At 43.2% G+C, this 25,808-nt stretch overlaps 1 protein-coding gene across 1 annotated transcript in view; it reads left to right on the plus strand.

Moving 5' to 3' along the window:
- The window catches only part of PCSK2 (proprotein convertase subtilisin/kexin type 2), a 256,223-nt gene that overhangs the window by 197,208 nt on the left and 33,207 nt on the right, over positions 1-25,808 (plus strand). Inside the window, exons 7-8 of the mRNA XM_036323746.1 lie at positions 12,478-12,566; positions 22,987-23,162. Coding sequence (XP_036179639.1) covers positions 12,478-12,566; positions 22,987-23,162 — 265 coding nt within the window. The remainder of the gene's footprint in view (positions 1-12,477; positions 12,567-22,986; positions 23,163-25,808) is intronic.

The following is a 25,808-nucleotide window of genomic DNA, read 5'->3' on the forward strand; positions in this document are numbered from 1 at the left end:
CGCACTGCCTCACAATAAAGATGCTTTGGAGAGAAATGCAAACTCATGTCTGGCTGGGGCAGTTGGGACAGACTTCCTTGAAGAGGTTGCATTTAGTCTAGGATTTTAATGAAGGCAATAAGCAGAGTTGGTGGGGAGTGTATCCCGGAGTGTGGGTACAATTTAGGTGAAGAGGTGAAGGCAGGAGGTGTATGCATGTTCACAAGGTGGCCTGGGTAACTGGGCTGGGATTTAGAGACTGGTGCGTGGGCAGCGTTCTAGGAAGACTTCACAGAAGAGTGAGCATGAGAGGTTCAGACAGGTTTCTAGGAGAAAGAAGGCGAGATTCTGTGGTTGGGTAGGAAACTGGGTCAGAGACATAGACAAGGACCATCCTCCATTGCACCCAAGGAATGTTGCTCCCCAAAGGCTCCAGGAGCCTTGAGCCCCACACTTGCCTTGGTCAGGTTCACTACCAATCCAGCACTAGTCTCTGGATAGCTATGCAACCACAAAGACATGCTGTATTCTCTTCTGGGCATGGGCATGGGCATCATACCTGACACCCCATCTCTGCCCAGCAGACGTTGGGCTCTTGAGAAATGCTCACTTAAGCATGACTCTGATAAAGGGCTGACTGATGTTGACCGGCAATGGGCTTGGGGCTATTGACATTCCAGTCACACCACCTGCTACAAAGGCCAGTTAGGGCTCAGAAGCAATTGCTGCCCAGGAAAAGGCAGCGGCTCTCCCTCACAGGGTTCTCATTGCTGTGAAAAGTAGAAAATAAAATGCACTACAAGGGGCTCTCTCAAGCAAGCAAATAAAATGTTTTCCTTGCATGGGAAACCAAGTTCAAGCGCAGTGAGTCTCTCCTGAGCTTCCCTGATAGTCTTAAACACCATATCATCCCCTCTGTACTAATTTGTTAACTTGTTTTCCTTCAAGTGTACATTTATTTAAGAACATATTTAAAACTCCAAACCAAGGACTCTATGAAAGCAAACTTCCTATATATGCAAAACTGCTTTCAGCGGATCTGTATATTAGAATTTCTTGCCCTGTTCTTAATTTGACTTTATAGGATTATTTCTTTTTAAGCAGAGCAAGTGTATTTATTCTACTGTGAACCATTTAATAATTACATGCAGTATCTGGGCTCTGGGGATATATTTAAACAGTTGAAAAATTTGCAAAAGGAGTATAATTTCCTCCTAGTTTACAATCAGAGAATACAGATGGCCAAGCAAAATAATAATAACAGTAATAATAACCCAAATTGCAAAAAGAGAGGAAATAATACACAATTAATGAGCATCAACAATGTGCAAAACTTATATAACTGATTTCCTGTGAGGTATGAGGATCTAGTACCACATTTTTTTCTTTGCTGGCATTCAACAAATATTGATTGGCTGGTTGACAGAAGGATGGCATGCCTTCTCAGCTGGGCCGAGATGTTGAGTAGCCTTGACATCTGTCCATGTTAGAGCTGCCTGCCCCTTCCAAGTTTTGCAGCCCTTGCTTTGTCAATAATCTTCCATCGTTGCTTGGTTTTAAGTCAATATTCAGTGATGCATTGCAGATCCGCATTTCATTACTGTGCTGCTGTCCATAAAAGTCCCTCTTGCATAACATTTATTTGACAAGCATTCGACACTGAAATGTCATCCCTGCCATCGGCAATATTTAGGGAGCATCACAGGGCGCAGCACACTCTATCGATAAGCCCTAAAGAGTAAGAGATTCCGGATTAGATGCAATTCCTGGCTGCCAAAAATGTACTATAAATTCAGGAAGAGAGAGGACATTTATTACTCAGGCAAATGGGGGGAAGGAGGAAGGAAAAATGGATGATGAGAAACATTTATCTCTATGTAAGTTCCTTTGATTGATAGCATTAGTTAAACCTTCAAATAATAAAGAATTTCCATGATTAACATTTTTTTCTTATTAAAAGTCATATTTCATTTTGAAGAACTCTGTGTGACAAGCCAGAGAAGAACATGTGAGAAAAGTGGGCCTTCTCTGGTTGGCTATTTGCACACTGACGGAAACTGATACTTTACCCTGGTGACACTTAATGGTTTAGAAATAGACAAACATCTTTTCCTTCTGTCTTTATACACAATTCTGTAAGCACCTCCTGGATAATAAAATTCAAACTGCTTTCCAAGACCTAATCTAAATTTTTATTTCGTGGGAGCTTTGGGAATACAGTAGTCCCCTTTTATCACATTCTAAGACCCCCAATGGGTAGATTCCTGAAACCACAGATAGTACTGAACCCTATATATACTAGGGTTTTTTCTGTACATACATACCTATGACAAAGTATAATTTATAAAATTAGACATAGTAAGGGGACTAACACCAATAACTAATAATAAGATAAAAAATTATAACAGGATACTATAATAAAAGTTATGTGAATATGACATTATTAAGTAAAATAAGGGTTACTTGGACACAGGCACTGGTACCTACCAAAACCACCAAAGGGATGAGGCACCTCCTGTGTGGGATGGAGCTGGACAGTGAGAGATTTCAGAATGGCACGCAGTTAAAAACTTATAAATTGTTTTTTCTGGAATTTACCGTTTAATATTTTTGGACTGCAGTTGATCCAGGGTAACTAAAACCATGGAAAGCAAACCCACAGATAAGCAGGGAATGTTGTATCTCATACGTCGATCTTTGCTCAAATGTTGCTGTTGCTTTAAACCTCCTCTCTATACAAACCAGAGCAGAATAAAACACAACAAAGTTCAATTTTGTTAGCTATTGTGAGCCATTGGGGGGGGGGGGGGAATTTTTAATTTTATTTTTAGTCCCCTGCCTGGATTAGACAAGTCTTCATTATTTAAGGTTTCCCTATAGCTAGCAGAAACAGACATAACACAGACTGGGAGCCATGGAGAGAATGATATCAATTATAAAAGAATCATCTGTATGTTAGTATAATCATTTCTGCTTTGGAAAGTGATGCTATGCATGCCACAGAGGGGATTTTATGGTCTTCAGGTGGCAATACTTTTCTTAGGAGAGAAAAATATAGCAGATTATGGTAAACAAATATAGTGTTGTGTTAATTACTTGGTATGAAATAAGTGATCCTTGAGCCAGTTTCTCCTCTCTGTAAAATGGGAGTATAACTCCACCTTGAAGGCTTGTATGAGGGACTAGACACATGTACACAGAGCACTTGGTACAGGGCATGGCACAAGGTAAGCACTCCCAGATGGCAAAAAAATATAATTATGACATTCAGTGAAGGGATTTCTAAGGAGCTAAGTCAACCATTTTTCAGCTACATAGAAAATGGGGAGAATTTATGCCAAAGGAGTTCATGGATGGCCCAGCCATTCACCCATTTATTCTCAGACATCCATTCTCTCATCTGAGCTTTTGACAGAAACTAGATAACAGTCGACTCAAGGTTAAAGTTTATGGCAAGTGTCCGGTACCTGTGTTTCTGCATTGCTGATTGAAAGAGGAATTATATCCAAAGATAGTTTGTATGCATGAGACAAGCTTGATCTATTGGAACAAATGAAAGGCCTAGCATCTAGGAAGCTGGAGAGCCTCTTCTCTTCCCCAGAAAGCACTGGACACTTCCCAGCAGACCTGGGATTTGACCCAAAAACAGCTGCACCTCCTCACCTATTTAACCAGGACTCTTGAAACCCTAAAGCCGTGATCGGCAAACTGCGGCTCGCGAGCCACATGAGGCTCTTTGGCCCCTTGAGTGTGGTTCTTCCTAAGCCTTAGGAGTACCCTAATTAAGTTAATAACAATTTACCTACCTACATAGTTTAAGTTTAAAAAATTTGGCTGTTTACTAATGAGTTTGCCGACCACTGCCCTAAAGTCTTACCCTGTAGAACTCATCAGAGGCTAGCCAGTATACATAGCTGATGACCAACTAGCCGGGTAATCTCTGCAGCTCAGCTCCAATATTTCCAGCACTGAAGCATCTTTCAGCAAAGACAGGACTAAAAATACTGTAGCTGGCCACTATGGAACTGGTTGTCTAAGAATCTGTAGATCAAAGGAGAATGGAGACTAGATGCCCATGAACCTGGCCAAGTTGCCCACTAACTTGCTGAATGAATCTGCATTATTCCCAATACCTCTGTGAATCCAGGGCCCTAGAACACCTTTATAAGCTGTGGCTGTCAGATATAGAACTAAGAAGTCAATTAAGACAACCATAGGACCAATGGCCAGGAATGGAGACCAAAAAAGGAAAGAAAGAAGTGGGGCAGGAGGGATCTCCAACTCAAAATTAGCCTGAAAACCAAAATTCAAAAGTATCTGGGAAAACACACATTCAACAAAATAAAAAACAGGGCATGAATTTATACCAGGTGATATTAATTTTATGGAGAATCTTTAAAATGACTTTAAAGTAAATTATGGTTAAAACTCCCTCACAGAAACAGCCAGAATAATGTTTGACCAAATATCAAAGACCCTGTGACCCATCCAAGTTGAAACATAAAATTAACCATTATGCTTTTTATTTGCACATTTGCTCAGAATGGTAAGTGCATGAATAACATCTGTTTAAAAAGAAAAATAAATGATGTGGAAAACATGAGCAAAAATAAACATGAATATGAAAAAGAACCAATTGCGCCGAAACCGGTTTGGCTCAGTGGATAGAGCGTCGGCCTGCGGACTGAAAGGTCCCAGGTTCGATTCCGGTCAAGGGCATGTACCTGGGTTGCGGGCATATCCCCAGTGGGAGATGTGCAGGAGGCAGGCTGATCGATGTTTCTCTCTCATCGATGTTTCTAACTATCTCTCTCCCTTCCTCTCTGTAAAAAATCAATAAAATATATTTTTTTAAAAAAAGAAAAAAGAAAAAGAACCAATTGCAATTGAAAAATACAACCACTGGAATAAAATCTCAATAAATGGAATGAAATTTAGCCTGGGTGCAGTTGAATAGGTAATTAATTAATTGAAGATAACACTGTCTATCAAAAACCTACAGCAAACATTATTTTTAGTGCTGAAATTTGATGGCATACTCCCTAATGCTGGGACAAAATAAGAATACTACCTAACATCTCTTTTATTTGACAATATGCCACATCTCATGACCAATGAAATAATGATAAATCTAAGAAAAAGTATGTGAGAACATTAGTGAGAAAATTATAAACTTATAAAACACATAAAAAAAGTCCTAGATGAAGGAGTGACATACTAAGCTCATAGATAAAAAAGATGTAACAATATAAACATGTCAACTTCATCTATTAATTCAATGCAATTCCAATTAAACTTTTCTGTGAAATTAAGCAAAATGATTCTAAAATTCATTTAGAAAAGCAAAGAGCCAAGAATAGAAAAAGAAGGCAAGAGAGGAGAAAGAGGAGAATGAGGAGAATTAATATGAAGAGAGAAGGAGGGAACATCAAGGTGGGAAACTGCCTACCAGATATCAAAACATTATAAAACCATAATAAATATGAGAGAGCAGGGTTAGTACAGGGAGAGAGAAAAAGGGGTCAAAGAAACGAAATAGAGAGGCCAGCAGCAGATATCCCGCACGCACACACACCCTGTATAAAAAGAAGCTTAACATATGATCAAGATGGTGATAAAAACAATAAGGGAAGGATGGTGTGATGATATTTAATAAATAGGACTAGTTGTTAGTATGCAAAAGTGAGGTGTCCACCTCACATCTTGAGCATAAATAAAATTCAGGATAATTAAAACCTAAATGTATAGAAATATTTTAGAATTAAAATGTAGAAAAACATCTTTATGATACTAAAATAAGGATGGATTTCTTAAACAAATCACTGAACCCCAAGAAAAATAAAAATATTGATAACCCTGACTACATTAAAATTAAACACCTTTTCTTCAACAAAAGTCACAATGAACAAAGTTGAAAGACAAGCCACAGACTAGGAGAAGATATGTGAAACTTAATCCCCAAGTTTTAGTGGGGGGGGAGAGAATTAAATGTCAAAATATATAAAGAATGGCCACAAGTCAAAGAGAAAAGATAACAGAAAAATGGACAGAAGTTATGCACAGGTGATTAACACAAGAGAACACCTGAGTGAATTCGCATGTGAGAAGATGCTCATCCTCCCTGGTAATGAGGAATATGCAAAATGAACTAATGAGATACCCTTTCACACCAAATAGACTAGCAAAATGGTAAATTTTGCTGATACTAAATGTTGGCAAGGCTGTGAGAGCAACTGGAACTCTCCCTCTCTGCAGGAGGTAGTATATATATATCCATAAACCTGTTTTTCCCCTAAGTACATACTCCCAGAGAAAATCTCCACATGTGCCCAAGAAATTAAATAGACAAGAATATTTTCTTCAAATTATTTGTAATAGCAAGCAACTTGCAAATAACCTAAATGCTTATCGTTGGGAGTACGAATAAGTAAATTTTAGCATATCTTTAAGTGAACGACTACACAGAACTAAAAACAAATGAACTAGAATTCATGAATAAACTTCAAAATACAAATGAATAAAGCAAATTTTAAATAGATGGCATATTATGTAACATTTATATGTATATGCATATCTGATTATAAGGTGATTGCATTAAAAAATGCATGGATCAGTGTTCTAATTGTCAAACTTAGTGTAGTGGTCAAGTCCAAGGCATAATGGCTTCAGGGAGGGCTTCAATTGCATCTCTATATATTTATTTCTTTTAAAAACTATACCAATATAAAACACATGAATGTGCCCTATAAATACAGAATCCTCTGGCCTTAAGGATATCCAGGATATCTTGACTGTTCACACACAGAATTACGGATGTTGCTTTACTCAAAGTCCATCTATTTAAATGCTATTCTCATCCAAAACACCCTCACAGAAACACCCAGAATAATGTTTGACCAAATATCTGAGCACCCCCTGGCCCAGCCCAGCTGACAGGTAAAATTAACCATCACACTTTTTATTTGCACACTTCTGATAGTCAGGAATAGAGAATAGTCAAGGGTCATGGTTAAGAGAAGGGATTTGGAAGTAACAGACTTGAGTTAGAATTCTGGTTCTTCCTCCTAATGAGAAGTGACTTAATATCTCTGTGTCTCAACTCCTTCCTTTATAAAATGATAATAGTAATAGTTTGCTGTGAGGATTAGATAGAATAATTCATGTAGCACTCTCAGCACAGTGCCTGGGCCACATTAGGTCAACAAATGATACTCATCATGTTCACATTGCTTGATATATCTTAATCAATGACTTGAATGGAGCACGTATAAAAACAAAAAACATGCTTTTGGTTGGATAAGTGGGGTGACCGATCACTCTAGTGGACGAAGGCCAGCAACATGGGAAGAAGGGATGTGCCTATGCTCTCTCGCTGGAGATCCCCATGGGCAGGGGCAGGAACAGGGCCCCAGGTTTTCACCTCAGCATCTTCACAGCAACTGCAGCTGTTTGGGGAAGCCCCAGTACAGTCATCATGATGGTCCAGGTTTGAACCCCATTCTCCCACAGGTTAACCATTTGTCGTCCCTCTAGCCTTGTGTATCCATTGCATCAGGTATCGATTGCCAAGTAATGCCATATAAAAACCATCCCAAAACTTAGTAGCTTGAAACAATAAGCATTAACAATTGCTCACAAATCTATAGATTAGCTAGACAGGACTGTTGATCTGGACAGGGCTCAGCTTTATGGCTGGGCTCACTTGTGCATCCATGGTCAGCTGGCAGGTTGGCCGGGGGCTCGCTGGCTTAGGACAGCCTCTCTCACATGTCTGGAGGATGGTAACTATCAGCTGAGGAGATAGGCCCAAAGGATTGCATGTCTTTAATCATCCAATAGTTGAGCCTGGACTTGTCCACATGGTGCCTGGGCAGGGTTTCAAGAGGAAGGAGAAGCTGCAAGTCCTTTTGAAGGCTAAACTCAACATTTCCACACATGCTTTTGGCCAAAACAAGTCGCAAGGCCAGCCTGATTCAAGGAAGAGAGAAATAGGCTCCACTCTTCATGGGAGGAGCAAGAAAATCACATTGCCACAGACATGGACAAGGAGAGCAGTAATGCAACACAGCCGTGACTCTGGTCACTTGCCTTTAGAAGGAGGTCAATCAAGCAACCATTTTTGTCCCTCACTCTCTACAGGCATTTCCACTTCAGACAGGCTTATGATTTATTATAGAGGCAAGAAGGAGCTACTGAATGTTTTAAGAAAGCAAAGAGTCCAAACAAAAATGGATTTAGAAAAATATTTTCCTGACATTCAGGGAGCAAGAATTGCCTGAGACCATCAGGAAGGCAGGAATGAGGGGAAAGCATTTGAGGCAATGGAACAGGGCTTACAAAGGCCCAGGACTGTGAAAAGATGGGGTCCTGAACAATTATAAGACGCCTCCACTAGCTGCTTATAATTAATTAGTGCCTCCTAATTTAACAATGAAATGTTTCTTCTCCTATGCTCCTCTAGAGAGCCCACAACATTCATCTCGCCACTTAAAGACCAAAATTAAAGATAAGGAAGCATTCAGTGTCTTTCATTTGCTCAGGCCAGTTCACATGCATTTGTCCTCCAGCCCTTAGTGAGCAGTTTTAGGGTAGAGATGAGCTTATCCCCATGTGGGAGGGTATAGGGTTGGTTCAGTAATTGAGCATTGGTCTCAGACCTGGCTCACCCACCTTCTTGCGGTACACCAGTGGTTCTCAACCTTCTGGCCCTTTAAATACAGTTCCTCATGTTGTGACTCAACCATAAAATTATTTTCGTTGCTACTTCATAACTGTAATGTTGCTACTGTTAATGTAAATATCTGATATGCAGGATGGTTTTAGGCGACCCCTGTGAAAGGGTTGTTCGACCGCCAAAGGGGTCGCGACCTACAGGTTGAGAACCGCTGCTGTACACCTTGGAGCCAGCACCTCTAAGAGTCAACTTTGGCATCTGTGAAATGGAGCAGTACCTACAGGTAGCCCTCTTATGAGGATTAAAGTAGATGAGGCCAGAAAAGCACTGAGCATAGTGCCTGTCATGAATAACCGCCCAGTAAGTGGCAGCTGGCTGTTGGGCCTTCTAGCTCCTGAGTCTCCTAGAGCAGGGTCCACACACTATACGGCCTCCATCAGTACCTCTGTGTTCTTCACAGATGCTGGTGAAAGTACTGATTGGCCCAGGCAAGGCCTGATTGCACATTTTAGGTCTCAGAAAGGAGATCTCAACAGGGCTGCTTATTAAACAAAAAGGAAATTCACGCTCAGTCGAATTAGAGATGGCATTGATTTTTAAACTTTTATTTAAAAATTATTTATTCAGCATGAGTGAAACAGCAAGCAAGCAAGTTACATTTAATCAGTATCCATTAAAGTTCCATTTTTTAAATTATGCACCGATAGAAAGCATACGTACACTTTATATATGGTTTGTATTTTATATATGTACATATTTAAGTATATAATGTGTGGGTGTATAGATAATATATAGGTATGTGTTAGATATATATAAGCATATAATTATGAATATATAAATAGATATAAGTATAAACATACACTTCAATTTATACATTTAAAGTATATATGCAAATCAATATAAAGGGATATTGATATCATTTTGTTTATATGGATACATATGTGTGTGCTTTCATGCTGTTTTTAAACATTTTAGTTATCAGTTTCTCAGCATTTGGAATAAGAAGGTAGTAGCCATGAAAGGCACATCCACAACACTCTCCCATCAAGTTCCACCTTAACTAAGCACCTTTTCAACATGATTTACAGAAAACTTGGACACGGACACAGCGGTTGGCTCAGCACGATAAGTTTTCACAGATCTGTCACCACAAGGGCCAGCTTCTACAGTAACTTCAGGGCTTACTTGGACACAATATGCAGATTTTATTCTTGTGTCAAAGGGAATTTAGAGTCCAGGACATAGGCAGCCTTTATGGAGGCAGGATTTACTTTTACTCACACAAAGAAATAAAATGTGTGTGAGTGTGTGTGTGTGTGTGTGTGTGTGTACACTGTGTGTGTGTATATATATATAATATGTATATAGACTCTTTTTGCTATTGTTAATCCTCACCTGAGGATATTTTTTCCATTAATTTTTAGAGAGAGTGGAAGGGAGGGGGAGAAACAGAGAGAGAGAAACATTGATCTCATATCGATTGGTTGTACCCTGACCAGGCTGGGGATAGAGCCTGCAACCGAGGTACATGACCTTGACCAGAATTGAACCCTTCAGTCTGCAGGCCGACAGTCTAACCACTGAGCAACCGGCTAAGTCTATACTTTATTTTTTAAGGACTTGTGCAGTAGCTTTGCTTGCCCCAAGAGGATGTCACAAATAGTACACTAGTCACCCCTGCAGAAATCAAAGCTTCCTGGGGCCCTGTAGCCAGACACCCCTGCACCCACATTTCCTTACTTGCACCACAGTCAGAGTAGTGAGTGGAAAAGCCAGCCCTCGCTCCACCCCCACCCTGGCCCTTCTGCAGGCCATGCACACAAGGTTCCAGCAGACTTGGTAATGTGACCGTTTAATCCCTTAGCTGCTTCACAGACCTTTAAAATAGGCTTCTCAGGGTCAAGACTGGTGTCAGGTGACTTCCACATCTTGAATGCTGTGTAGGGTTTAAACATGGCATTCTGACTGACTTAAGCATTTATGCTTGTTTCGCTTCTCTATAGCCTCTTAACAAACTATGCCAAAACTTAAAAAGGAACATTTATTTGCTCACAGCCCTGTAACCTGGGCAGGGACAGCCTGTCTCTCTCCACTAGCTGCTGACAGGGGTGCCCTGGCTGGTCTGGAAGGGAGGAGGGATGTGGCTCCCTCACATGTCAGGAATATCATCCAAGGTATTGGGACATTGGAGGCCCCTCTCTCCACGTGTTCTCACCCATATGTGGTCTAGCAGCTAGTCTAGCTCAGTGGTTCTCAACCTTGGCTGCACATTAGGATCACCTGGGAATCTTTTTAAAATCCTGGTTTCTGGGCCTGTGGCACCAGCGGAGGGAAGCTGAAGTTGTCAGGCCTCTTTTTATTTATTTTAGAGAGGGAGGAAGGGAGAGGGAGAGAGAAACATTGATGTGAGAACAAATATCAATCTGCTGCCTCCTGCACGCCGCCTACAGGGGATCTAGCCCAAAACCCGGGCATGTGCCCTAACTAGGAATCAAGCCAGCAACTCTTCTGTGCATGGGACAATGCCCAACAAACTGAGCTGTTGAGTGTTTCCTTCCACGTCCCGCGTGGAGTAGGGTTCGGTATCTGAAAGAGGAGCCGCACAACAAATGAGAGAAAAAGACACGAGATAATTTTGCAATATTGGAGGTCCAGGCGGGCAAGTCCAACTCAAGGAGAGGGACTTCCACCCATGCTCAGGCTGCTCCAATCTTTTATTGATCCGGAATAGTCCTTAGGCAGGTGACCGCCATTAACAGGCAGACTAGCCCATCAGCAAGGATTTACATAATAATAAATGGGGGAATAGTTTCAGCTACCACTGTCTGGACAAACAGAGGTGGCGCCTAGCTCCGAGCTTTGCTAGGGCTTCAATGGCACCCAGCCTTGGGGGTGGGGGGTGGGGAGGTTCGGGGAGTTCTCTGTCTATGCTTATCAGATAGTGAAGGCAATAAACAGTTTCCCACACTGAGCCACACCGGCCAGGGTGCCAGGCTTCTTAAAAAGTGGTTCATCATCCTTCCCCTGCATTTTATGGGTCAACCCAAGTCACCAGGACAATTCAAGGAGGGGGGAAGTACACATAGGAGGGGAAGAACTATTTGGAACCCGTGATATAAGGGAGAGAGGACAAGCTAAAGGGAGAAAACGAATGGAATTACAGTGAGTGCTGCAGAGGATATTCTAGAACAAGAGCCCTAAGGAGGCTTGCTCAGAGTTATAAAACCGGGCAAACCTTGGAAAGATTACCTAATCAATGCCTGGGGGTCTTAATCTGGTCAGCCTCAAAGGTTCTGTGGACTCCCTTGAAACTGTATGCGAAATGTTGCCCATGTATGCTTTTTATATTCCGGGGGGAACGTAGGAATCTGTAGCATTGAATACTCTAGCATTCGATCTTCAAAAGAGTCTATGGTCCAAAAAGGTAAAGCAGCGTTCCCCACAATGGCTGGGCCAGCCTTGAAATTAAGCACCAGCCCACAATTCTAGTGCTCCAACCAGAGCTCTCCCAACCAGAGACATGTGAGTTTTGTGCAGGAAGATACTTCAAATTTTAAAGTAAAGATCAGATTTCAAGGTTGAAATGTTCTGAGAAGTCCCTTTTGTCAGAAATAAGCCAAGGTCAAGAAGGTGGCTGGAGTGGGGGGGGGGGGGGGGGGAGGAGACGCTGGATACACGGAAGGAAAATTGGGTGGGCCAAGTGCTGGCTTCTGGCTAACCAAGCCATTGAAAAGAACCAAATTGCTTCCAATTGACAGAATTTAAGGAACCTCTTCCAGAGTCTTTTGAAACTGTATCTAATTTGTCTTTATTTTGCCCCACAGCCATGGGACCCGATGTGCAGGGGAAGTTTCTGCCGCGGCCAACAACAATATCTGTGGGGTCGGAGTGGCATACAACTCCAAGGTCGCAGGTAAGCCGCCCCTGCCAAGCAGCAGGCCTTGCTCCAGACAGCCAGCCCCCAAACGCATCACACCCTAGTCTCCAGGATGGCCAGGGCCTGGCAAAAACTCCCACCGTGGCCCTGACCGGTTTGGCTCAGTGGGTGGAGCTTCGGCCTGCGGACTGAAGGGTCCCGGGTTCGATTCCGGTCAAGGGCACGTACCTTGGTTGCGGACACATACCCAGTAGGGGGTGTGCAGGAGGCAGCTGATCGATGTTTCTCTCTCATTGATGTTTCTAGCTCTCTATCCTTCTCCCTTCCTCTCTGTAAAAAATCAATAAAATATATTTTTTAAAAAACTCCCACTGTGGCAGGAGATCTGAGACGTGGAGTTTAACAAAAGTGAAAAAAAAATACATACATATTTTTTAACGTGTTTAAATTTTTTATTTAGGTGTAATAGAAATACAGAAAGGTGCACAGGTCACACACATGTAGCTCAATGGAGTTTTACAAACTGGCCAAGAAACAAAGCATTACCAGCACCCAAAAGCCCTCCTTGTGTCTCCTCCCAGTTGCTATGTATGCACACAAGAATAATCACAATCCTGATTTCTAACAGCAAACATTGGCTAGTGCCAGTTTTTAAACTTTACGTAAATGGAATTGTATTGTCTGTACTCTTTCGTGTCCGTGTCAGAAAAATCTTAATGAGACTCAAACAAAGCCTGTAGAATATAGGAGATGTGCATGGATTACTATAAACACACTCAGAATCTTCAAAATGGTTCTTTTGTTGTTGTTGTTTTCGGTTTTGCACAATGCATCTCATCCTCAAGGAAATATATTCTACCGAGAACCTTTTGACTAAGTTCCATAGGAAGGACATTTAACAATTTCATCTTTACAGAAGATTTAGACATGAGAGTGACAAGTCACTAGAAATTAGGAACCAAAATCTGCCCCCACCCCCAAAAAGAGAGAGGGAGAGAGAGGGGATGAAAGAGCAAGGTTCATAATCATGCAACCAAATGCTGGAGAATGGAGTGGCTCCTGGCTTGTTCCAAGTTTAGCCTCAAATTGGCTCTTAATTTGTTTAGGCTGACTCATCCAGCCTTGTTTTTCTTTTTTTACAACTGTCTTGATATTTTTCCTGGAGATTTAATGGAACCATAAACGATCTTTGTGCTGACACTTGCATTTCTGGGGACCTCAATAAAACAAGAGCAACTTACACAAACCCATCATTAACCTCTTTCAACGCAGTTTGCTCAGAGGCTTGCCTGAGCTAGGTGCAGAATGCATCCCAAAGCATACATTGGGAGGTTCTGAAATGTAAATAGAGGACGAGTGGTCCCTCGGGTTTCCGCTCTCTTTACTTTGTGCGCATCCAAAATGTTACCATTAAAATGTCAGAAGCCATTAAGAGATCTGGAGAAAGAATATCACCCAATTAATATTTTATAAGCTAGGCTTGTACCTCGGGTGGTAGCTGAGGCAAGGTGGGTTCTCTATTCACAAGACAGAACTGGAGGCAACTGAAAAATTCAAGCCTGAATTTCTCATTCACAGTGATTGCCTTCAAAATAGTTTTGAAAGCGCTGTACAACCAAATCAACTGGTTTTTTCAACAAGGGATTCTTAAAACTACTGCAGGTAAAAGTTAAAAGTCAGCCCTAGCCAGTTTTGCTCAGTGGATAGAGTGTCAACCTGTGGACTGAATGGTCCCCGGTTCAATTCTGGTCAAGGGCACATGCCCAGGTTTCGGGCTCAATCCCCAGTAGGGAGCGTGCAGGAGGCAGCCAATCAATGATTCTCTCTCATCATTAATGTCTCTCTTTCTCTCCCTCTCCCTTCCTTTCTGAAATCAATTAAATATATATTTTTTTAATTAAAAGTCAGAGTAGCTCACAGTGTTTGGAGGTTTATTGGGGTCCTTTTTCCCCATCTGCTTCTTCTATTTTTTTCTCTATTACCTGAACTCTGAAAACATCTAAGCTGCTCATCAAATGTACCTAAAATTCTTGCTCTCTTCTTCATTTGAATTACCTAAAAGAAAATCCAGAAGACTAAAATTTGGGTGTGTAAGGGAGGAAAAACTTTCTCCTATCCTTCTGGGTTCTTCTGGCTGGTCTAAGAATTAAATTGACATGAGACTGATTAAAGGAGAAAATAATCCAATTCAATTATGTACAAATGTAAGGAGGTTCCATAAGAATATGGTGCCAAGGACAGACAGGGCAGTTGAGGCTTATATGCTGTCTTGAGCTAAGGTGAAGTGGGTAGTGTTTGAGGACTTTAAAGGGGAGGAAGACAATTCACAGGGAGATGGAAAAGCAAATTTTTGGTAAACAAATGTGTGCTGGGCCATGCAGAGAGTGGGAGACCGTCTCTAAAGCCTAGGCCCCACACCTAGTTCAGATTACACTACAGATACTAGTATCTATGAGGAGAGCTCCCTTCCAGGGGCAGGCCTCTAGCTAAATTATTTTAGGCAGTAAGGGAGTAGGGGGGAGGTCAAAGGTTCTTCGTTGTGTGTGTGTTGTTTTTGAGATTATGTTTATTGAAGCTGGGGACAGTGAAACAGGAATGGCTTAGGATAGAAGAAGCAACAAAGGAGGCCTTGGAGACAGGTTCAGTGGGTTAGAGCCGTGGTCAGCAAACTCATTAGTCAACAGAGCCAAATATCAACAGTACAACAATTGAAATTTCTTTTGAGAGCCAAATTTTTTAAACTTAAACTATATAGGTAGGTACATTGTTATTAATTTAATTAGGGTACTCCTAAGGCTTTGGAAGAGCCACACTCAAGAGGCCAAAGAGCCACATATGGCTCTCGAGCCGCAGTTTGCCAACCACGGGCCTAGGATGAGCTGCCACTGCCCATTGCTCCCCTGGTTGCAAGTCTCCTGGAGTCCCTTAGAGTTTAGGACAGGGATGGCGAACCTCTGACATGCGAACTCATTTTTTTGGTTGATTTTTCTTTGTTAAATGGCATTTAAATATATAAAATAAATATCAAAAATATAAGTCTTTGTTTTACTATGGTTGCAAATATCAAAAAATTTCTATATGTGACACGGCACCAGAATTAGTTAGGGTTTTTCAAAATGCTGGCACGCCGAGCTCAAAAGGTTCGCCATCACTGGTTTAAGATGCACAGGTGTAGGGAAGAAGACAGGAAAGGCACAGGTATGCTCCTGGGACCTTCGTTTGTCGGGGGGACAAAGGGGGGGCCTTAAAGGCTGGGAGTTTAGGGAAGGTCTTAGGGGAGGATTCAATAGAATATTCATCAGCTTTCCCAGGTGTGCCCTTTCAGGGTCATGGTCTCAGTTGTATTTCAGCTCCAGGCCCAGAAAAGCAGCAAAACCAGGTGGGTAATGCCAGGTCCAGCTGCATTGACTAATGACCCCCTGCCCTGGAACTGACCAATCAAAGGTTCTTCTTGAGTCCTTTGTTTCTTAAAAGTAAAATAATCCTCATGCCAGAAAGACACACTTTAGGATGGCAAATTTTGCTTCCCTGCAGGTGCAAGGAGTTTATTTGGAAGGAGAGCCCAGGAAGCTGGAGAGAGGGAAAGGTGGCAAAGGGAAGGAAGCAATAGTGTATTTAGATAAAGCTGGTTGCTCCCATGGACAACTGGATCTGAGGGACTATGGGAATACCCCTCAAAATTCATCCCCCAACCATATAAAAGAAGGTGTAGAGATTAGCCAAAGAACATATATGCATTGCCATGGACTATGTGTGGTGAAGGCCAGAGGAAAGGGGGTAGGAGCTGGGTGGAGGTTATGGAATGGGGAACATCTGTAATAGTTGTTTAATAAAAAAATAATAACTGGGGGGAAATGCACTTCTCAAGGTGAGGAGGCTGGGGAGTTTATTCACCAACTGCCATCCCTCATTGGTGGGGAAGGCTCCTGGCACACCCTGGCCTGCCCAGCCTGCCAGCTCACAGGAACTGAGGAGAATTCCTAAAGCAGAGAACTCCCGCCAAGCAAAGACACTCATATGGGGGCGACAGCCTCTGCCTCACCTGGAGACTAACCCCTGTTCCACAGGCGGGTGAATGCAGCCTGATACCTCAAAGACATGACCCCGCTTTCTGAAACCTTCACTGCAGTGCTCTGAGATTCCAGAAACCAAGACCAGAGCTGGTGGGAGGCACACCCAGCCACACAAAGATTTTCAATAAAGCAGCCACTTTTCTCCCCTTTTCCACTCCCTAAACCCCAGACTTGCTCCTCTGCAACCACTCATGCTAATTCTAACTGCTCACGGGCCAGGAAACTCCAGTAACCGTGTCCTGTGTCCTGTGTCCTGTAGGATATCCAGTGTTCTCTAGGCTTCCCCAGAGGAGCAAAAGGAATTCTTCCTGAGGACCCCAACAAAAGCATAATTTCTGGCTCCCCCACCTTACATAGTTAGGGGGACAGTTTGTTCATTCTAGTTGGCAATTACAAAAAATGGCTGGTTTTTATTACTCTGAGCCATACCCTTCCAGAGAATCTTTCATGAGCTTTCTGAGCTAGGGATGGGTAGAGCGCCACCTGGTGGCTTAACAAGAGTTTGCTAGTCTCTGGTAGTCTCAAGGTGTTCAGTTCTAGGTTGTGGAGGCCTTGGCAGCTACACCCCAAGTCCCTCCAGGGTCCTAGGTCAGGGTCTCTTCACCCTGTATTCAAGAAAAGGCAAAAATTGAGGTGCTATAGAGATGTGATTATAAAATAAGTCCTCTGAAGGTAAAAAAGATTTTAAAATTATTGACTATCTCTTCATCTGCCTGTTAGCTTCTTGGGTTCACTTTTATTATAAACCCTGCTCATTTCCCCATTGGGGTTCCTGTCTTTTTCTTGTTGATTTCAAGCACTTGTGGTATGTCCTAGAGGTTAGCCCCTGATCAGTTTTAATCGATGCAAAAATCTTCTCCCTAATTTTTGCACAAGCTCATTAGTCCATTTGGATTCACCTTTGTATGTTGTGCTGGCTGGGGGTCCAGTTTTATTTTTCTCCAAATAATGAGTCAATGTTCCCAACACCATATTTTTTTTTATCCTTACTGTGGATATGTGTGTTGATTTTTGAGAGAGAGAGAGAGAGAGAGAGAGAGAGAGAGAGAGAGAGAAACCCACAAACTTTTTGGTGTATGGGACAATGTTACAACCAACTGAGCCACCCAGCCAGAGCCTAATACCATCTATTTATTAATCCAGCCTGTTCCTTTGACTTGTGATGCCACCTTCATTGTGTATTAAGTTTCCATGCATACTAGTACATGGTTAGTTTCTGAGTACATATAATTTAGATAAAGCCTCCTAGCAAGTATAAACTAGGAAGTGTTAGCCACACTTCTTCTACTACTGAGCCTTTGTATATGCTCCTCTATCTGCCCAGAATACTTTACCACTAGACCTGGTGACCTCTCTTCATCCTTCAGCTCTCAGGTCCCCATTGCTTCCTCCAACACCACCTCCCAAATCAGTTCCCTCATCCACACTTAGTAAAGCCTGCTGAATTTTCACCCCAACACTCATTGCTTTAGTTTATTGCATATATTGATATCTTCCTCCACAGGCAGGTGACAGTCCTCATGAGGACAAAGGCCATTTCTGTTTCCTCCCACACCTCAGCAACTAGCACAGGGTCTGCATACAGTGGGTGCTCAAACCCTGTTTGCTGAGTGACAGAAAGAGAAAAAGGAATAAAGAGAAGGAAGAGCCAATGAAGAAACCCATTATAAGCAATTTCTATCTTGTTTGTTTGTTTGTTTTCTTTTATTCTTGTTGTTAATTCTCACCCAAGATATTTTTTCCATTGATTTGTTAGAGAGAGTGGAAGAGAGGGAGGGAAAAACATCAATGTGAGACACATCAATTGGTTGCCTCCCTCACATGCCCCGACCTGGGCTGGGGATTGGACCTGCAACCCAGGTCCATGCCCTTCATCAGGAATCAAACCCGTGACCCTTAAAAACCCAATAAAACATACAAGAGTTCCATGGGTTTACACTGCTCTAACCACGGAGAAACACTGACCAGGGCAAGTATCTCCTTTTCTACCAACATCATCTTACCTTTGTTCCTTTATTCCAAATCAAATCAGTTCCAAAGAGACCTAGGGCCTCACTGTTGGGTGCCAGTCCTGCTGTGGGTGGTGGGATGCTGACAGCCTAAGAGCAGACTCTGACAATGAGCAAACAAGCACGATACTATCAGATAATGATTGCTGGTAGGAACAAAACAAAGCAAGGTGGCAGAGAGTAACTGGGGAGGGGCACAGCAAGCAACTTGAGGGCAGGCTCTACAGCATCACGCCTGGACTTCTGCAGAGCTTCTCAGAACAGCTCCAGGGTGTGGCCAGGCCAGTTGGGACTGGCCTTACCTCCCTTCCTGTTTAAGCCAGAGCATAGAAATGTACACATTGGGCTTCAGGGTGAGATCACCTTGGATCAAAGATTCTGAAGAGTTTGGAAACCATAATATAGACCAGTGGTTCTCAACCTTCCTAATGCCACGACCCTTTAATACAGTTCCTCATGTTGTGGTGACCCCCAATTTCATTGTTACAAATTGAACATAATTAAAGCATAGTGATTAATCACAAAAACAATATGTAATTATATATGTGTTTTCCAATGGTCTTAGGCGACCCCTGTGAAAGGGTTGTTCGACCCCCAGAGTGGTCGCGACCCACAGGTTGAGAACCGCTGCTGTAGACTATTGTCAAAATGACCTGGAATTTCTGTAGCAGCAATGAACTGCTTCCACATATTTGGCCAATAAAACATACAACAGTTCCAGGATTTAACACATCTTTTATCTGAGTTTTTAACTAAACCAATAAAAAATAACCCATTAGTACAATAATTAACATTTTCAGATCCTTAAAACCTAGATCAGCATGAATTTGCTCTTTACCCTGCAGACTAATGTTCATAAGCACGAATGGTGGCAATCAGAGATACTGAGGTTTGTGGGCAGATGTAGCATTTCCTGGTGTCAGGGACAAGCTCACCTTTTTAACAAGAGGAGAGTCAGAAAGGATTTAACTCAAACCCCTGGCCATGAGACCCTAGAGAAGCAATTTTCAATCTTTTTCATCTCATGGCACACATAAACTAATTACTAAAATTCTGCAGTACACCAAAATATGTTATTTTTTAGCCAATCCGACCCCCCAAAAAGGTATAATTTTGATTTATTTACAAAAAAAAATAATAATTACCTACTTTTTTTGCTCCAAAGTGATTTTTTTAAAAATCAGGTGCCTGTACTTGTATATAAGGATTTCTGATACCAATAATCAACCAGACCCAAACTTACTTTGCGACATGACCAATAAGATGCAACTCTATTATGACCTATATATTTATGGTTCGAGACAGGGCATTCACACTAGATGGCTAATGTTGTGTTGGCTGTTGTCTTCTTTTACTGGACAGTCTAAGGAAAAGAGGTCAATGCCCCTGTCGAAATAGCCAGGTATTACATGTGTCTTACGGCACACACCAGTTAAAAATAAAAATTGCTGCCCTAGAGGCTAGCAGCACTGCAAGTTGTACAGACAGGCATGAAGCTCAGAACCTAAAAGTAGGGATGTAGAGCCACTACTGATCGTTAATGTGGTGATCAGGCCTGGCGGGGCGGTTAGGGGAGGGAATAGATGCTTGATGTGCACTGTGTCTCCTCACCATTGAATTACATCAGCCAGGAAAGCATTTGTACAAATGTGAAGACACTGAGTCCTAGCACCCCGGTCTTCCCTCTCTGCTCTGCCTCTCACTCTCATGCCTTCTTGTGTCCTCTCTCTATATATCCTCCTGTAGCTCCTAGAGCACCCAGAGCCAGAAAAGAGGCCCTCCAGAAAAACCCTTGGGTCACCCTGAGCCTCTCTTGGCTGCTAATGGTGCAGTCGCTTGCAAAAATTAATGCTGTGTCTCATTCAATTAATGCATGCCTCATTCTTCCAGAGCTTAACGAGATTAAAAGAATGTCGGGCGCCTGGCCCCTGAATATGAATGAGTGCTTTGCTTTCAGTCTCTGGCGCCCTTGCTTCCCTCGATGCTGAAACAGTCAGAAGATTAATGCACACCAGCTTGATGTCTGTACCGTAAACAGGGAGCCAGGGAGGGAATGAAGAGGGAGAGAGGCAGGGGGATGAGAACTGCAAATAGAGAGGGTATAGGACACGGCTGAATGCACCAGGCACTGGCTGTATGACAAAATCTAGTGCTGCCATTGGCTGGCATGTGGTGGGACAGTCCAGACCTACGCTGGCCAAGTTCAAATTTCTCTCACCTTCCAGTTAAGGTGGCTGTTCAGTCCTGGCATCTGGGCACTGGACAAATTCAAGACCATCTGAGTTTTCTTCTTGCAAGAAAAAGAATACCAACCTCTCTGCGATGTTTCCCCATCCACAAAGTGGGCATGACTTCTTACAAGAAGCAGCTGCACTATTTGGTTTATTCTGTGACCTGTGGGCCACCTTTGTTGAACAAATTTTTTAAATAAGTAAAACGTAGATGGACCAAAAACAAAAGATTGTTTTCAATTTTCTCTCTTTTATAAAATGAACCATAAAACTTAGCTCTCAGAAAGTTCAAACCATGCTTATTTTGGATGAGCTTCCTCCAGGAGAAAAGGATATTAACTCATAATTGGATATTTGTTGGCAAAAATGGTGTGTTGATTTGTAAGTTAATGGCAGAGGATGGAAAATCTGAACCTGTTATTATTTGTTCTTCTGGACCTGTTATTTCTGTTAGGGAGAAAATGGACTACATAAAGTAATAATCCTATGCATTTATTCACCAAATATTTATCAAGCTTAAGATAAACTCCAAGCGCCATGCTGATGCCCTGCGACACAGACGTGAACAAAATAGACACATGCCCTGTACTCAAAGACCTTGCCCTCTGGTGGCGAATGAAGCACACAAACACTTGTCCTGGGAGGCTGAAAGTGTGGTGCTAATGGAAAACCCGGAGAGCTGGGTCCAGGAAGGCTTCCGGGGAAATGCCTGCTGAACGCGGAGGGTAGTCAGGAGGAGGGTGAGCACTGGGGGAAGCTGCTATGCAGGCACAAGGGTGGCTATGGGATGTTGAGGAGGAAAGAGAGGCCCTTAAGAGAGAAGACAATTTTATGTCCGTTTCACGCGTCCTGCAAGAACCATAGTTGTCCTTATTTAAACTGGGTTGCGTGCCATGTGAGAGTGATGCTTGCGCAATGATGTCCTTTGGTCATGGGGGATGAGTAAGGAGTGTCCGCATCCAAGCTTTCACTGTGTGCAGCCCAGCCTCTTCATTTCAAAATTCCCGTGGACAGAAAGACTTAGGTCAGGGGACTAAAATTCTAGGCTCCTTGCCACAAAACAGTGTATCAAGCAGAGAACAATATGGCCCCAAAGGGCAATGTTTGGAGATTAGTGATGGAGGGACAGAAAGCCCATCCTGTTGGCTGCAGCTGAGTTAACCCTGGAAAGGCTTTCTACGGACCTCCAGAGGGTGACGTGAACCACAGGTGGCACAGGCGTGCCCCGTTTCCGTGTGCCTCCGCCCTGTTCAGGTTTACAAACACACACACACACACACACACACACACACACGTACACACATACACATACATACACACATACATAAGCACATACACACACATAGACATACATACATACACACACATACATACACACACACACAGTCCAGGACTGCAGCAGGCTGCTCCTTTTCAGCTGCCCAGCAAGGAGTCGCTCCCACAGGCATCAGAGAGTAATGCCAACTTTACAAAGAAGCCGTAGAGGAGAAAGAGGAGGGGGTTGTACACGCACCCCATTCCTAGTGTATTTTAGAATAAGCCACGCAACATTTGTCCTTCCCAAAGGCCCTTCTCAGATGCAATGAGACCGAGAGTTCCTCTTTTCCTGACCCTGCACTTACCTACACTCTCCCTGCCCCTCCTGCCCTCTGCCCTCTGCCCTCTGCCCTCTGCCCTCTGTCCTCTGGGATTTCTTCTGCAATATCTAATATCTATTGCCTCCCCCTCACTGTCGTGCACAGTAACTTTATTTCTCCTCTGAGGCTTGGCCCCAGTCAACACCCAGTCTCAGAGGCTGGCCTTCCACTTAGAGACAGGAATGTCCTCAACCAAGGTGGGCTCTCCCCTTTGGGAACTGTAGCTAAGTTTGCTAGGGGAATAAGATCGTCCTCAAATAGTTGCATAAGGAAAGGTGAAGGTGGGGTCCCAAAAGGGTGGGTGGGCCCGTCTATGCCTCCCGCTTGATCCTCTGAAGGTGTAGCCCACACACCACACCCAGGTTGGGCTCCGGATTCCGCAGCGTCCCCAGGGCACCCAGGATGGAGGACCCTCCAGCCGCACCCGAGACCTGAGCCTTCCTTCCACGTGTCTCCTGGGAACTGGGGACCAAAACCCCGTGTTTCCCTGCCCACCGTGTCCACAGGTATTCGGATGCTGGACCAGCCGTTCATGACGGACATCATTGAGGCCTCCTCCATCAGCCACATGCCCCAGCTGATCGACATCTACAGCGCCAGCTGGGGCCCCACAGACAACGGGAAGACGGTGGACGGGCCCCGGGAGCTCACGCTTCAGGCGATGGCGGATGGTGTGAACAAGGTAACGTCGGTCCTGCCAACAGGAGGCCCTGGTCCAACACGCGGGTGGAGAGGAGGTGACGATAGAGGAGGAAGGGGAAGTGCAGGGGCAGAGGTGGGCTGTGACCCTATGCTTAGCCCCGGTTCTGCAAAAAAAAAAAGGACCCCAAAACAGGGTTAGGCATGCAGAGTTATTGAAGGAGATGGACGTCTGTGGAGGAGAGAGGGTGGAGGGGGAAGGCCAGAGGAGGCAGGGGCGCCTTCAGATGCAGGCAGTGAGCACGCCGGGCCCCTGAAAAGGAGAGGGTAGAAGGAGGGTCCTGTTCTGCCCTGGTGCCCACAGGAAGGGGCCTGACAGGAGAGCCCGCAGGCAGTGGGGCGTCTGTGCAAACCCCGCGTGGATCCAGCGGGGGATGTAAACCCACAACGCCTCCATGGCCTCCCAGACAGTATTAGCCCAGGAACAGGCAGAGCCAAGGAGATGGGACCAAGGCAGAGGGCAGCGGGGATTCCCTTGCTGAGATCCAAGGGCAGCGGCCACCCAGACGAGCCTGCCAGGCTCTGGGGTCAGAGTCTCCCTGGCTTCAGGTCCCAGGTGTGACTCGGTGTCTAAGCGTCTATCCGAAAATGACTTGACCTCGCTGTGCCTCAGTTTTCTTGCCTGTAAAATGGTGATAACAATACGTTCTTCCTGGGATCTTTGTCCGGTGCAAATGAGGTAAATACACAAGTGCTTGGGACTGGGCCATGCCCCCCAGAGGGTTGGTGCCTACCCTGGCCATGTGGAAGCTTAACCCACAGCCCCCACACTCTATGCATGAAGCAGGGTGTGTCACTAGGCTCGTGGTGTCTGTGGATCAGGAATTCAGGTGGCCCCGTGGGGATGCTTGTCCCTGTTCCCCGTTCCTGGGCCTCAGCTGGAAGACTTGTGGCTGGAAGACTTACCGAAATGTTGTGTTTTCACATGTTCTTGCAATGCGCTGAATTCAGAATCTCTCCCTGTCGGTGCCATCACACCCACGAGGCAGTGTAGTCATTTTGCCACATGAGGTCTTCATTCAGGATTGGATTTGCCATCAGGGTGACACCCAGGTTACTTCTCTGTTCAGCCACCGTGTGGGAATCCCAGGCCAAAGATGACAACAATGGTGTGTAGAGTGAGAGTAATTAGGTCCTAAGTGAGGGGCCAGGCAAGAATATGATGCGTAGAATATGGGCACTAGGAAATCCATTTTAGGAATTTTTTTTTTAATTTTGCTTCTTGGGTTTTGACAAATTTCAACTAGATGAAATGCCCATAGCCATATTTGGATACATAAACCAGCACTATTATAAAGTGTAAAATGCACCTATTCTATGTATATATTTAAATTATTTACAGTCTGTATGTGGAAATATATAAATTCATTACTTATACATTTATAACACTAAAAGAGGTATAGGGACAAAATACTATTTTTAACAGTAGCCCAAAAAGGTAAAAATATTGAAGAAAATTAGGACAGGTGAAGTTTACTTTTTCTTTTACTTTTTTTTTTAAGAGTTACAATATGCCATGCCTTCTTTTATTTTTTATAGTCACTATGCTGGACATTAGATACCCAGAACTTACATATCATAGAACTGGAAATGTGTACCCTTTTGACCAACATCTTTTCAACCCCCTCATCCCCACCCCTACAGCCCCTGGTAACAAGCATTCTACTCTCTTGTTTCTATGAATTTGGTTTCTTCAGATTCCACATGTGAGGTCATACAGTATTTGTCTTTCTCTGACTTATTTTACTTAACATAATGCCCTCAACTTCCATCCATGTTGTCACAAATGGCAGCTTTTCTTCTTTTTTATGGCTGAATAATATTCTACTGTGAATATATCAACATTTTCTTATCCACTCTTGTATCAATGCACACAGGCTACTTCCGTGTCTTGATTGTTATAAATAATGCTGCAATAAGTATGGAGTGCAGATATCTCAGGTACTGATTCGTGTCCTATGAACATACAGAGTGGGGGAAAAGTAAGTTTACAGTTGTGAGTACAACTGCTACCCCTTTCTTCCCTTCTCGTTGCCAACCATGGCCTCCAAAATCATTCCTTAGCTTTTGTCCCTATGTCAATTTTTGTAATCCTATTGAATCTAAGCTTCTGAATATGAAGCAGCATAAAATTTGTAAAAGAATTGATTATGCCAAGGCATTAGGGCAGTTACAAAAGGATTACAGCCTCAACTACATGTAGAAGAGTAGAGTTGTGCATACCATGAATCCTTCAAAACCTGGAAACATCTGAAGTTCAAGAATCAGCATTCAGTTTATGGTGATAATTACGTTATTGATTGCATTTTTTAAGCGTTCAGCCTAAAATTATTCCTAGTAAAATCTACAATAAACAAATTATTAAATCTAAAAAAAAAAAAAAAAAAAAAAAAAAAAAGAATTGATTAAATGAGCTCAGCTTGATTAGAGTAAATTTAGGCATGAAAAATCTAACTTTAGATCCTCAAGTTGTTGCTTGCTCACACACAATCCTAGTCTTAATGGACTAAAGCTCTCCTTGGACAAAAATTGACAGCATCTGGGCCCTAAACAATAGTAAACAGTAAGTCAACCTTAGAACATGGGTCAGCTAACCTTGGCTTACAGGCCAAATCCAGCCTACCAGCTA

Source organism: Myotis myotis, unplaced genomic scaffold, assembly GCF_014108235.1.
Source record: "Myotis myotis isolate mMyoMyo1 unplaced genomic scaffold, mMyoMyo1.p scaffold_m19_p_9, whole genome shotgun sequence".
NCBI lineage: Eukaryota > Metazoa > Chordata > Mammalia > Chiroptera > Vespertilionidae > Myotis > Myotis myotis.